This window comes from Alosa alosa, chromosome 4 (genome assembly GCF_017589495.1).
Source record: "Alosa alosa isolate M-15738 ecotype Scorff River chromosome 4, AALO_Geno_1.1, whole genome shotgun sequence".
Classification (NCBI taxonomy): Eukaryota; Metazoa; Chordata; class Actinopteri; order Clupeiformes; family Clupeidae; genus Alosa; species Alosa alosa.
The window spans coordinates 20,377,387-20,392,012 of record NC_063192.1 but is presented as its reverse complement, the minus strand read 5'-3'; the positions used below and the strand labels follow the sequence as shown (position 1 = coordinate 20,392,012).

General features: G+C 41.2%; 1 protein-coding gene across 4 annotated transcripts; it reads left to right on the top strand.

Annotated features, from left to right (window-relative positions):
* The first annotated feature begins 965 nt into the window (after nt 1-965).
* LOC125292859 (oxysterol-binding protein-related protein 2-like) lies at nt 966-14,054 on the top strand. Of its 4 annotated transcripts, none has more exons than XM_048240368.1 (15): nt 967-1,143; nt 2,903-2,997; nt 4,474-4,653; nt 4,976-5,087; nt 5,195-5,270; nt 5,501-5,635; nt 6,227-6,324; nt 6,553-6,735; nt 7,674-7,781; nt 7,875-7,964; nt 8,263-8,389; nt 9,682-9,801; nt 9,996-10,119; nt 10,712-10,802; nt 11,278-14,054. In XM_048240368.1, the coding sequence occupies exons 3-15, from the start codon at nt 4,617-4,619 to the stop codon at nt 11,378-11,380; spliced, it is 1,404 nt and encodes a 467-aa protein (XP_048096325.1). In that variant the 5' UTR covers nt 967-1,143; nt 2,903-2,997; nt 4,474-4,616; the 3' UTR covers nt 11,381-14,054. The 4 variants fall into 4 exon arrangements, with proteins under 4 accessions (XP_048096327.1, XP_048096325.1, XP_048096324.1 ...); XM_048240369.1 differs by lacking the exon at nt 967-1,143 and adding an exon at nt 2,112-2,548; XM_048240370.1 differs by lacking the exon at nt 2,903-2,997 and having other exon boundaries at nt 966-1,143; nt 9,688-9,801.
* Nucleotides 14,055-14,626: the final 572 nt, after the last annotated feature.

The window sequence follows — 14,626 nt, the reverse complement described above, 5'->3', positions numbered from 1 at the left end:
GGTTATTCTCATCTGCACAATGCTTAAAGAAAGCTTAATTTATAGGCATGCCCATTTTCTTCGGCTAATTACTGTGATGACTAAAACTTGTGGTCTGTAGTTACTACAGGCTATACTAGCCTATACTACTAGACTATCACCAATATAGTAATAGTAATAATAATAATAATAATAATAATAATAAAAAAAACAACAATACACAACAAAATAATATTTTAATTGGCTAAAGAATACAGCACAGTGCTTAAATCAGACAGATCTAGACAATAGACTCAAGTAAGACTCGATGAGTTTGTTGCATATAATTTGACATGTAAACTCAGCATGTTTCCTTGAGCTAAGACAATCACAGCTATGTTGTCCACTTATGCCACCTTGCGACAAAATTGGCGTCCTGCTAATTTATGATGAACGAATTTAAACCCCATGCAAATTACAGAGACAAAAAAAGGCTTCTAACCTTGACCACTGTAAAGGAAACATTACCATTACAGCATATGACGCATTCAAGTCATTGCCTGCATGACTACAGTTTGATTTCTAATACAACAACCTACATTATTATAATCCAGTTATTGAATGCCTCTAGTGCCATTTCACACACTTGGTGGTCTGTCCATAGAGAGACCGCCCTGGGTCTGGCGTAAAACCAGGCTATAGGCTATCAAATAATGAAATATACATTGAATTTATATTGAGTAAATATACGGATTAAAGTAGTTTCTAGTTTAATGGACCATTACTCGGAGAGAATTAAGTGGACTTGATAGCAGCAGCTGTCAAAACGAACTGTGAAATATGACAACGCTTATAAATAACACCCATCCATACCCTTTTTAGCACATAGCTTTCATTTTATATCCCGCCTCCGGACATAATCCCCACCCCTTTATGGCGTTCAGTGGCTGCGAATATATATTCTAATAGGTGTTCGGTGTGTCTATCATTGCGCACAAGCCCATACGAAATGTTTGTTGTTGATGATCCTGGAATTCCTTGAGTAGCGATAGGCCAAATATCCATCAATGATTGGACCTCTACTACACACTTCCGTCCGCCCCTGTTTCTGACTTATGAGCTGCTGAATATTTTGCCTGTCCCATCAGAGAAATACAAACAGTTTTACATACTGGACCACAACAGGTAAAACAATAGCTCATTTTTTGATAACAGCTTAAATGTCAGTCTCAATTTCGCGATGAGGCATTGTCGTTCTGTATTTGCTGTTTTTATTTAGCAAAAGTTATTTAGTTGACGTTAGTTGGTAAGTCCTATTTGCATCAGTGTTGTATCAGAGCTTTTGGTTATCTGGTTAGCTTGCGTTGGTGCTTCTGAACTGTGGTTTATGAAGCAAAGTCAAAGGTAGCAAGTGAGTTTCCACGAGAAGTGAAATGCATATGTGGGGACACCGTCATGTCATTAAGATAGTGTCGGCCACTATAGAAACGGGTGTTCTTAAATTAAATGAAACCCACCAAGTTTGCAAACTGGTTCTCATTTCGTTGGTTATGTGATGGATTAGACGCACGACGTTATGGTAGCAAGCTTGTTAGCTTTAGCTAAGATAGCCCCTTTTACCCTAGGCTAGGTTACGTACAGTAGCTGAGACACTCAGCGAGCTGTAAGTGTAACTACATTATGGGGCATAAGGGGGCTTGCTTGTTCTGCTGTGTGCAAGCATTCAACGACTTCAGTGCCGTGCATTCGGTTGAGTTGGCTGACCTTTAGCGGCGATTGAAACGTGAATTATGCTTCTGGCAGTTTCTGCTGAGCCTCCCACCATTGGCTGAACTTGGCAGCACAGCTGTCTAGCTAATTTGCAGATATTTTGCAAGTTAGTTAGCTTTAGCGTTAGCCACATTGTGGGTAACATTCTGTTTGTTCATGTGCTGAGGCACAGGTTTGTCGTTCAGTCGCCAGTAACAAATTAAGCTAAATCAGAGAATAGAGAGCTAAGGGTACTGTGGAAGTGTTTTGACACGGTATATTTAATAGCAGAGCAGGGATCGGCATTCTGTTGGGCTTAGGGTGGGTTGGGTAGGGTAGGGTACTATCAATTTCTCAGCTCCTTAACATGCTGATGACTTGAGACTGTCGGGTCTGTTCTAGTAGGCTACATTTTGTTTGCCATGTAGGCTTTGAACACTTACATTTGCATTGGTGCCAAAGTTAAACATATAATGGGAAACCTTTCTTAAATGTCACCATAAACTTGTTCAACTGGGGATATGATAGCCTACGCTTATTGTTATTGGCATTTTACAACACTTGAATAAAGTGTAACTATGATAGAAACACCGGTGGTTGAAAAGCTGTATTCTGCATTCATTGTCTTCGTTACCTTGACATTTTTTGTTCTGATATGGTTGTAAGTTGTGTTGATGGCATTGCAAAATGAAAGAATGTTGTGTTTGTCTGTATTTGTGATGCATCATTGGGTGGATGGGTGGGTGTCAATCCACATGTTTCCAGAGGAAGTTGCCTTTTTTACAGAATATTTGAAATGGCCTACTTCATGACATTCACACCAGGCAGTGAAATTGTACATGTAGGTAACTTCTTTTATTGTGCTGATGTGTGATCTTCTTCAGAAACACCTCTGTAACAATCCATACTGATTTGCATGGTTGCTATGTGTAATTCAGAGATGGTGCAGCTGGATATAGCAAGGGTCATTTCAGGTTGTTCAGTTTTTCTGGTGTTTAGAACCATGATGACATTGTTAGGTTAATTGCGTTCATCTGGTAATTTTGACTGGCACGTGTGTTGTGGGATTCATAAAATTAGCTAGCTCCTCTTAGAGTCAGTATACAGTCAGTGATTGGTTTGTTTGTTTGCAGTGTGCACACAGAAAAACATCTTAATCCTGGTATTAACCCTTTAAGTTTTCCTGGTTTCTCAGCAAGCCTCATCCTTGAACAAATCTCAGGCTCAGAGAAACTCAATATCTGGGATTCAACTTCTGGAATGTCAGTGAAATTTGGGCTCCACACCGAGGTAATAGACTGGACATATTAGCAGAGACTTTCTAATGAGGAGACACAGCACTCCCCCATAGAAATGCATGGGGCTAGTTAATATGGCCGTTGTCTACACATATCCCTATGGACTTGCCTAAAAGGACTTTGGTATTAGTCTTGCCAAGATTTTATTTTATGCCTGTGTTTATAAATATGGTACAGAGCCATCGATGTATTTCAAAATGGTATGGATAGACCATGTTCGATACTACTGGTACATATGTTTTATAGACTATGGTTACATAGACTACATATGGATACACTAGATCAGGACACAAGTGTGACACAAACTGGAATGAGCCCTTGTGTCTTTAAAACAGATTGTGCCCCTCTTTTAATCCAATATTTATTTTCATCTGTACGGATTCCAGCAGGTGCTTTTCGTGGAGTATGTGCTGTGGAAGTTAGTGAAATCTTTTCTGAACAGAGAAGCGCTGCTCTGACTGCTGTGAGACCATTTAAATCTTAAACGGGCATCTCATGTGTGGCCTTGCTCTTGTCACAGAATTTTTGTACAGCATAGAACTCAAGCCGTCACTTAGGGACTAAATTATTAATCTAAATGTGTTGCGAGGGTGCATGTTAGTGGATTGCACACACAACTTTCCCCCACCTAAACGGTAGCGGATGAGTGGATTTTAGTTGTGTGAAACATGTAAAAGTCAGATAAAAAAAAAAAACTAAACTTAAAATTCTGGCAGAGAAGCATAACCATAAAATAGAAAAATTCTGGCAGAGAAGCATAGTAACCATAACAACAACAAAGGGATGAAGCCACAGAGATGTTCTGCTTTCAGTCATTAGCCAACGTGTTTGCAAGCCCATATGATGATTACGGTGACCACTGAAACCCTGCGAAATGCTGTGAGAAAGCACATGTCATGGTTGCTGCCCCTGTTGAGTGTGTATCCTGCGTATCCTTTTTCATTTGGTCTTCCTCCTATTCAAGGTCTTATCAGTCATCACATGCCAGCAATGACTGGTTTACTCTGGCACTGTAAGGGTATGGTTTGACCTGCCTGTGAAAGTCCACAGAAAAACATCATTATGCAATCGGAAGCCTCTGTTCTGGAATTGATTTTAATTTCAGCAATGATGTTGAAAGGCAAAGTAGTTCAGCACATTCAGGCCACAGGAAATTAGTATTACTCAAAGAGTTTTGAAAGACAGTGGTAGCTGCCTTATTGCGTACCTTGCTGCCCTGCAGGTCTGTATGTATTGCTGTGGTCCACAAAGGATGGCAATTTGTATAGGGTGAAAGTCTGTGTACTATGCTGCTTTGTATAGGGTGCAGTAGGTTTGTTTAGGGTGTGTGTGTGTGTGTCTCTCTCTCTCTCTCTCTCTCTCTCTCTCTCTCTGTCTCTGTCTCTGTCTGTCTCTCTCTCTGTGTTAGGTGCTGATTTGTGAAGGTGCGCTCAGCTGCGTGACTTGTGCTGTGTGTTCCCTGTGTCAGGTTTCAGCCAGAGCCGGTGAGCGCCAGCTGGGGGAAGCCTGAGAGAGTGAACGAACGAGCGAGCAAGAGAGCAGTCGTGGTCGTGTCCGTCCCTAGAAACAATGCCCTCTGAGTGACACTGGCAGCCCATCGAACCGCTCAGCATGAACAGCGAGGAGGAGTTCTATGACGCGGAGACAGGTGAGCATTTCTGTTGACGCTGAAGCATCCTGATTATTTCAATAACACACGTGTGTGGGGGGGCATGTATTATGTCATACAAGGGATGTCCGTTACGTCCCAAAATGCAATGCCTGTGTCTCCTAGTGTGCCAGTGCTAACCTCCAAGAAATGTATGCAACTTTTGCTAGCTCTCATGTTTGACATTTAGCTGAGAAAGTAACGCTTGAGCCTCTTGAGAATTTAGTTAAAGACTGTTTACTTGTACTTGTTTACTTGTTTGGACTAGATTGGCCATTCAGTTGCTTGTGTTTTTGCCTCTGTTTGCCTTCTTATCTCACAGGACTGGAATCAGACGACTCCTGTGAGGTCAGCTTTAAAGATGCGCTCGTGTACGAGGGCAAACAGACCTCCAATGGCAGCGCACATTCAGAGAATGGGGTATGGGAGAGGAGGTGGGTATCTCTGTCTGTCTTCGCGCAAACACCGGTGTTTTGTTGGTCATCGTCTCTGTGATCTGTGTAACTCTGTGTAATGTGTCTTTGTGTAACTTGTTTCACAGGACGACTCTCCCAGCACCCATGTTTGCAAGGAATAATTTCAGTGTTTGGGGCTTCCTCAAGAAATGCATAGGCATGGTGAGGATGTTAAGAATTTCAATAACACACATACAGTAGGCTACCAGGAAATCATCACTGTGTCACTGCTTTTCTGGTGCGTGCACTTGGAATAGTTTAAAACATTTTTATGTAGCACTGTGAAACCGAGAGGCTAAACTAGTATGTCTACAAATTGAGCATGTGAACTTGTTTTGTGGACCTTTTAAAGTGTGTGATGCCTAATTAACTCTGTCGTGAATCATCTCCAGGAGCTGTCAAAGATCACAATGCCCATCCTCTTTAACGAGCCACTGAGCTTTCTGCAACGCATCTCAGAGTACATGGAGCACACATACCTCATCCACAAGGCTTGCACTTTGTCAGACTCCATAGACCGCATGCAGGTGAGCCGCCAACATTCCCCCCGCAGGCACAAAATCAACTCTCATCTACTGTGTGAACCGGTTGAACAAGTTGTACTGTGGTATCATTTTTATATAGGTTTTTCATTGAATTAAATGTTTTAGTATAACCTGCATATATGCAGTGAAATCTGGTTACCATCCTTTGACGTTAAGATAACCCCAGTGTCATCTGAAACCCCCTCTGTAGGAATGTAAGGTATCTGATGGTGACCCCAAAGGGAATACCAACACAAACATGGCTTAGGTTGAAGGTTTCTTGTAAACATTCTCTGTTAAAAACCAGCTGGTTAGATGATCAGTGGTAGGGTGGCATCTTGTGATTTTCCGTGGGTGTGTGTTAAGGGTATAAGAACTGGCTTCACCCAGAGATGTGTGTGATTGTTACTTGACATTTGTTGTGGATAACAGTCTCCTGGTATTAAGAATAAAGCTGCAGTCTCACACCAGTTGTCTTGGAGTAATTTTGACCACAGTACTGTATACATTAAACCACATAGCCATGGTTACCCATGCTGTCTGCAGACATGTGCATGTTCAGTCATGATCTAATGATCATGTTTCTGGTTTTAGCTGGTAGCTGCCTTCGCGGTCTCAGCAGTGGCATCACAGTGGGACAGAACTGGAAAGCCCTTCAACCCCTTACTGGGGGAGACCTACGAGCTCGTAAGGTGAGCCTGGTTAATCTGCACACAGTAGCATCGGCATATACTTAGTCCACTCTCTACTCTACTCCATCATCCCTCCTCAACTATGTGTATGTTTGAGGATTTCTCTGTGCCCGTGGATCAGGATTATGATACAGGTCTGTGATGTTAGCAGCAGTGCGTGAAGTTGACCATGCTTTGAGTATAATTGAGTGTCCATTTCCATGCTTATTCCCTCTCACATGTTCACAGGGAGGATGAGGGGTACCGTCTGATTTCGGAGCAAGTCAGTCACCACCCCCCTATCAGTGCCTTCCACGCGCAGTCCCTCAACCAGGACTTTGAGTTCCACGGATCCATCTACCCCAAGCTCAAGTTCTGGGGAAAGAGCGTGGAGGCGGAGCCCAAAGGCACCATGACTTTAGAGTTGCTCAAGTGAGTATGGGTGCCACTGACTCAGTGCTAAGTGCTAAATAGTAAATAAACCGCATATATATTATTTATTTTAGGGCTGTCAAACGATTTAAAAAAAAGAATTAATTAATCTCATATTTTGAAATGAATTCATCTAGATTAATCACAATTAAAAAGTGTGTATATATATATATATATATATAGTGCTTTTCCCCTCATCCAAGCGTTCAAAGTGCTTTACAATTTCTTACCTCACATTCACCCATTCACACACACCAATGGCGGAGGGTGCCATGCAAGGCGCCAACCTGCCCATCAGGTGCACTTAGGGATTCAGTGTCTTGCTCAAGAACACCTCGACAGGGTCAGGAGGAGTCGGGCTCAAACTGGCAGCAGTATCCAGCAGTATTAAAACATTAAATGTGTGTTTTTTGTTAGCTAGATAGATAGATAGATAGATAGATAGATAGATAGATAGATAGATAGATAGATAGATAGATAGATAGATAGATAGATAGATACTTTATCCATCCCGAGGGAAATTTTAGATTTTTTTTTTTACTTCTGTCTTCTTTTTTTATTTTAGATAGATAGATTTTAGAATTACTATTAGGACCCACCTGCGAAGTGACTATGCTTTTAAGTTAAAGTCTCCAAAGTAGAACCTCTTATGTTTAGGCTTGTCCTCACACAGTAACCCTTAGTTTAGAATTCTCTGAAGAAGGGTTTGTCTTTCGGTTGCATCTTTTTGTCTGTCAAAATGTGTGTTTAAGGTTTCCATATTGGCATGGATTGAAAAGGCATATTTGAAAGATGTATCCTATATATTCTCTGTTCTGTAGTTCTTGCTCTATGAACCATGCCATATGGAGTGAAAGATGCGTATGTTTAGTGTGTGGTTGAAAGGACACAGACGCGTGTATTCCCATATCAACCGTGCTTGACCTGCTGTGTTGCAGACACAGGGAGGTGTACACTTGGACAAACCCCTTCTGTTGTGTGCACAATGTCATTCTGGGTAAACTCTGGATCGAGCAATACGGCACGGTGGAGATTGTGAATCACAGGTAAGTCGAGTCAATAGACTTTTTCATTTGCATTTAATTTCATTCTTCGAAATGGAGGGCTAAGAATGTGTTTCCTGCTGTCCTGTGATTCAGCACTGGGGATAAATGTATTCTGAACTTCAAGCCATGTGGCATGTTTGGGAAGGAACTGCACAAAGTGGAAGGGCACATCCAGGACAAGAGGTGAGCCTGTTTTTCAGAGCTGAGTGGAATATAATGTTTCAGTGTCTTGCCTCCTTTGGCAACATTACAGCATATTTGACTCCACAGAAATAAATAGATCATTCACAATTTGTTTGCCTATCTTCACTTGATCCAGTACTTTGTACTCTCCCTCTCCCTCTCTGTGTCTCTCTCTCTCTCTCTCTCTCTCTCTCTCTCTCTCTCTCTCTCTCTCTCTCTCTTTCTTTCTTTCTCTCTCTCTCTCTCTCTCTCTCTCTCTCTCTCTCTCTCTCTCTCTCTCTCTCTGGTGTGTATGCAGTAAGAAGAAGCGACGCATATTATATGGCAAGTGGACCGAGTGTTTGTACTGTGTGGAGCCCAAAGTGTATGAGGCCAACAAGAAAGCAGAGAAGAAATCAGGAGGAGATTCCAAGAAACACAAACAGGTAGAGCTGCACATGGAGTTTGATAAAAATGTAAATATAAAGTTATGATCTTGTGTAAGAGAATATAGTGCTATAGATGAACTGTAAAGGACATGAGTCCCCATAACACATTACACTTTTACTGTTGTTTTTATTTTGAAGTTATGCACATGCAGTGGTTGATCATAAAGGTAAAGTTGATGGCATAGCAGTAGTGGTGTTGCTGTAAATTCAGTAGTACTCTATGGTTAGCTTGTGATTTCTTACTTTATAATTTCTTAGCCTAGTGACTGGGTAAAATTAGCCCATTCTGCCTTTCAGAAAGTCAAAAAGTATGATCCTATAGTCCTAGTGTTTGGATAAAGCATTAACAGCATTCTGAATTAAGAAACCGAGTATCAGATCTGGCTTACAAGTATCTCAGTTGGCTGCTGGTCAGACGCTGTACAGATCATGACCTAAGCCCGGTTATGACCCTGCTCTTAATATGGTAGTCCACACATTCTGCCAGGATGTAATCTTCATAAAGTGATCATCTTGGCTTGACTTGGCTTGAATATCCATGTGCATTTCAGGTCACAGTCTGGCCTTAATTGAATAATGCAATAAAATTTCAAATAAGCCTGACAAAATTGAAGGTAGACATAACATAACTTACGAATGTTTTTTCCTTTGCACACTATTAAATGGTAGAAACAGAATCCACATAGGGCCCTGTCTGAACTGTTAGTGTAGTGTAGAATCCTCATAGGGCCCTGTCTGACCTGTTTGTGTAGTGTAGAATCCTCATAGGGCCCTGTCTGACCTGTTGGTGTAGTGTAGACCTGTTAATGTAGTGTAGAATCCAAATAGGGCCCTGGCTGACCTGTTAGCGTAGTGTAGATGCTCTGCACATGTGCTACAGTGTTATTTCAAATTGTCCCTAAAATGTACTAGACGGTAAGGTGCTGTAGGCAGTCATCTGTGATCTGTGCACATAAGCACTGTAGTGATGTTATGTTTATTATGGTTAGGAGCAGAGTGAGCGCTGTAGTGATCCACCATGTTTGTTGTGGTTAAGAGCAGAGTGAGCGCTGTAGTGATCCACCATGTTTGTTGTGGTTAAGAGCAGAGTGAGCGCTGTAGTGATCCACCATGTTTGTTGTGGTTAAGAGCAGAGTGAGCGCTGTAGTGATCCACCATGTTTATTATGGTTAGGAGCAGAGTGAGCGCTGCAGTGATCTGCCATGTTTGTTGTGGCTAGGAGCAGAGTGAGTGCTGTAGTATGTGTGTTGTTGCTAAGAGTCGTGATGTGCCATGTTTGTTGTGGTTAGGAGCAGAGTGCAGCAGGCGACGATGCTGATGAAATGCCCGAGGTGCAGGAGACAGTCACCATGATTCCAGGAAGTACCCTGCTTTGGAGGATAACACCACGACCTGCACACTCAGCTCAGGTATGGTCACACACACACACACACACACACTCACACACACACACACAAATGATTATTCTGGCTTTCCAAATATATCTAATGAAATGGATAACTTGCACCCATGCACAAGCAATCCATAACATGACCAGTTTTCTCTGCAGAAACTCACTCAGGCCAGCTGGCTCTCTGTCTCAGTCTCTCAGTTTCTTTTTCAGATGTACAACTTCACCAACTTCACCATGTCTCTGAATGAGCTGGAACCTGGCATGGAAAAGGTGCTGGCACCTACTGACTGTCGTCTTCGCCCCGACATCCGAGCCATGGAGAATGGAGACATTGGTAAGAGAAACATGTCTGTTTATCTGCACCAGGTCCTGGGCCACTTTGGAAGACTGAACCCAGGAAAGGACCAGAGCACGCAAATCATTTTAACAGGCTTTAATGGTGCTAGTGACCAACCTCAAACTAACCCTGTCCTTTCCTGTCCTGTCCTGTCATGTCATGTCCCAGGACCTGCTGCTGATTCTGTGGTCCTGCTCCGTGAGCAACAATTGGCTAGAGCACAAGTGTTACCAATTTCATGTCTGTTTATCTGTTCATCGTATCGTATGAGTTATCTGGTACTGTATGTAGTACAATAATAATGAAATAATAATAATAATATGCAATACAATGACTAAAGCTCTCATGACTGCTCAGCTCACACGGAGTGTTGTAACACCTTGACAATAACCTTAATAGCCATTTATGCCATTATGTACAGTATGTTGAACGCAGAGAATGTCTTGTGTTAGAGTATCTCTTCAGCCTGTTACCATCTTATCTTGGCTGTATGATGGTGTCCTCAAATATTTGTAGATGTCCTGCGATTGTTAGCAGTAGCTTTTTAGCACTTTGTATTCATATAGTGTTGATGTTCTATGTGTTTAAGACGCGGCAAGTACAGAGAAGGACAGACTCGAGGAGAAACAGAGGGCATCACGAAGGGAGCGAGCGAAAGATGAAGAGGATTGGTCTAACAGGTCAGTCTTGACCGCTAACAACAACAATAACGTGTTCAATTTATATAGCGCTTTTGTAGACACTCAAAGCGCTTCACAGTGAAGAGGGAACCTCACTAGCCACCACCATTAACAGGTCATTCTTGACCGCTAACACACACTGAACGCATGAACCTACACTGAACCACTCCAACAACAGTTTGGAACAAACCAAAGAAAAAGGCCTCAAGCACAGTTACTTACTTTAACAATTGTCCCTCATTGTTACATTATTTTTTTATTTTTTTATTTATTTATTTTTTGGATGCAATTTCTATCTTAAGGTGTGCGTAATGTTTCCCCGAGTAGACATCCTTTGAGCTCTTCTCCAAAGATCAATCAATCATATGTTTCCTTTTAATAAAATTAGTGGTTTGATTTAAACAGTGGGTAAAACTCTTCACATTAGTGGTCTCATACAGTAACTGCCCTTGTGTGTCTATGTTTACCTGCTCAGGTGGTTTCACCAGGGCACCAACCCCCATACTGGTGCCCAGGACTGGATCTACGTTGGTGGTTACTTTGACAGGAAGTTCACCGACTGCCCGAACATCTACTGATAGGCTGAGGGAGGGAGAGAAAGGGAGAGGATGGTTTTGTTTGAGCCTCTCTGCCTCACTCTCTGTCTCTCTCTTGCCTTCTGGACTCATATCATATCCCCTCTGCTCTATCCTCTCCTTACACTATCTACATAGTTTTTTAAATAATCCAATAGAATGTGAGATTTGAAATTAACGGTTTACTGAACTGACAGAACCTCTCATCTCTTTCAAGTGACTCTTAAACTGGAACCAGGAAAGTCTGTATTTTTGTTTGTTAAAAGTTTTTTTTTATTCAGTTTGTTTAGATTTATTTTATTTTTTATTTTCTTGTCTGCAGTTTTATACAACGGGGATTTATTTGCCATTTGTGATTGTTTATGATGAACATGTTTCAACCCCCCCAGCACTTTGCTCTTGTAGCATTTGCTTCAGTCAGGTGCTTGTTTTATTGGATACAGGTTGTGTCACTTGATTAAGAGTGGAACAGGACGAAATCCTCTAAAATACTGTGACGTTTTGGTCTTCTAAACACTTTCAAACCAGGATTTAGTCACCGAGAATAAAACAAACTATGATATGTGAAGCTATTTAAACTTTCAAACAAATGCTAATATTTGTATCATGTGTATGGTATGTAATACCATTTTTTTTCCCACTAACCTGACCTCTGTGATGGTAGGCTTTCAGAATAATGGCAATGCGGTTGGCAAAATGCGGTTGGCTCACAAGAAGTTTGTGGAAATCGGTTAAAACACTTAACTTTTGGTTAAGTGATATTTGCCTGAGAAATTCCACCCAAAAGTCAAGCCAAGATGGAACGGTGTCTCACCATGAACGCGATTAGCCCTAGCATGGCCTATCAGAGGGGTTGCTGTACTTTTTCAACTCAAAGTAATGAGAGTGACAGTAGGACAGTCTCAGGCCAAAATCTCAAACCTAATCTCAGTGACATTGAGAGGGTTGACCTCTGCCAACATTTTAAACATGCATGCACATCCTAGTCACATGCATGAACTGTGTTCCAGAGGTTTTTTTTTTCTTTTGATTTTACGACTAGAACTCAGAAATATGAAGGCTGCTTCTAATAATGTTTACTTCCTCAGTAAAGTTGGGTTTATAAATTATTAAGATGAATGAATTAACATTAATATTTGAAGACCTTACACCAGTGTGTGTTTTTGTGGTTGCCAAAGCAGTTATCTCCTAGAATCTAAAGCCATAGAACGTTTTGGAGTGGAGGGTAAATATATTTTCTCCCTCTTCTGGGGCATAGAGAGTAGGTGAGTAGGGGCCTTGGCATGCTTTTTGACTGTGTGGATACTGAATGTGAAGATACTTTCAACACAAACACACACAAACATGCGCATGGTACCTGACACTTTTCCTTTCTTTTTTATTTTTTTTATTCAGCACAAGGTTAAAATAGAGAGCGAGAGAGTTGAGCTTCTAACTTGGATGTGTGTGTGTGTGTGTGTGTGTAACCTCTGGGTTTCCTTCCTAAGTTATTGCTAAGAAATGACCTCAGTGACACTGCTTTCAAGGCACCACAATTCTCAACTGTCTTCTTTCTCAACAACAAACATCAAGAATCTCAGATACTGTGCTTTCAAGGTCAGAGAAAGAAAATCTATGCAAACATCTTACAGAATGTCGTGTCTGTTTGAGCTGTCTTGTCTACAGTACATTTGTAGAAGGTAGATCTAGTCTGAAAGAATGTGTCTGTTCGCGTACAGTCCTTTTAGTTGGCCTTATGCAAGTGCAGGGTCTTTAACTTTGTCGGCTGGTTGCACTGTGCCACAGCTTCTGTGTACGCTTTGTATGGGGCTAAAATTAGGGCTGGGGTATGACTTAAAGAGCGGCACAGGGCAGGGGGCATTCCTGACTTACATTGCGCTGAAGGTTTCTCCCCCTCCCCTCCCCACCACCCTCAGTCAACATAACCTACTGAAATAACGCTACAGTTATAGATTGTAAATCAAAGTATTGCACAGTAGCTTCATCTGTATTATGACCCCCCACACCCATACTGTCCATGTAGTGTAGAAAGGATAATGTGAATTCATATATGATCTATACATAACACCATATATGGCATATCCAGAGTAGAAGGGGTGGGGTTCAAGAAGTCATTGACGGGGCCATGGTCACTGAAATGGCTTATCTCTTTAGTGTCATCTATTTTAGAAAATCACTAGCTCCCCAAATAAGACACACAATGAATGTCACACCCATACCACCCCCACCACTCCCCCCAACACACATCAAACTATGTTGTCTCATTTTTTTGTGTGTGTGTGTGTATATAGTGATGTCATTTAGCCACACAACGTATACAAAGTGCAGCTACCTGAATTGTGCAGAAACCAGATGAGCATTTAAACACCCAGGTCGATTCGGCCATTAAACATTATTCAGATGTTTAAAGTTCTGATACGTCTGCACAGTGATGCTAAGTGCATTACGCCTCAGTCATAGAGATGTTGTAAACCACTTACTCATGCTTTATATAATTGCACTCAATGTTCTCTGTGACTTATTTTGTCTCCTCAAAACCACAATTGTACAGATTTATGTGAATAGTCTACAAACGGGAGTAGAAACACTTTATTGTCTCATGTAATGTAACTGGTCATTTGTAAACTAGCAATATTAAAATAAATAAGATGCCACCATAAAAAAAATAACATTTTAATTTTAATGGTCTGGTTTTCTTTTCAGGATATTTTTTAATGTGTAGTATAGTTTCATGCTGCAGTCTCAGATCTTTACATTATGTTGAACAATGCTGTGACAAGCAGTTCAGTGACAGAACATCAGATGGATTACAGGAATACATTGTATTATTATCTTGGAGATCTGTGGGGATTTCTGTCAACTACAAAACAACCCATATCAGATGTATATTAGAATAACAAACTCAGATCTACAGGGTGTGTCTGGGGCAATTCCACGGAAAATTGACTTTTTGTCACATCCATAACGCCAGTGAAATGCCTTGACATTTGTATGATGTGAATGATAACATTCATTTTTTGTGCATTTTTTCTCATGTACATTCTTCAGCCAAAAATAGCAAATGCTCAAATTTCATGTAATCATTCACATCATACCATACCATCACATTTTATTGGCGTTATGGATGTTACAAAAAATGTAATTTTCCATGGAATTGCCCTCTGTCATTAGCTCCACTACTTTATGCTTGGGCATTATGGGCAATATAAATAGGCCACAGGTTAGGTGTCTGTGTTGGGCAACAATAGA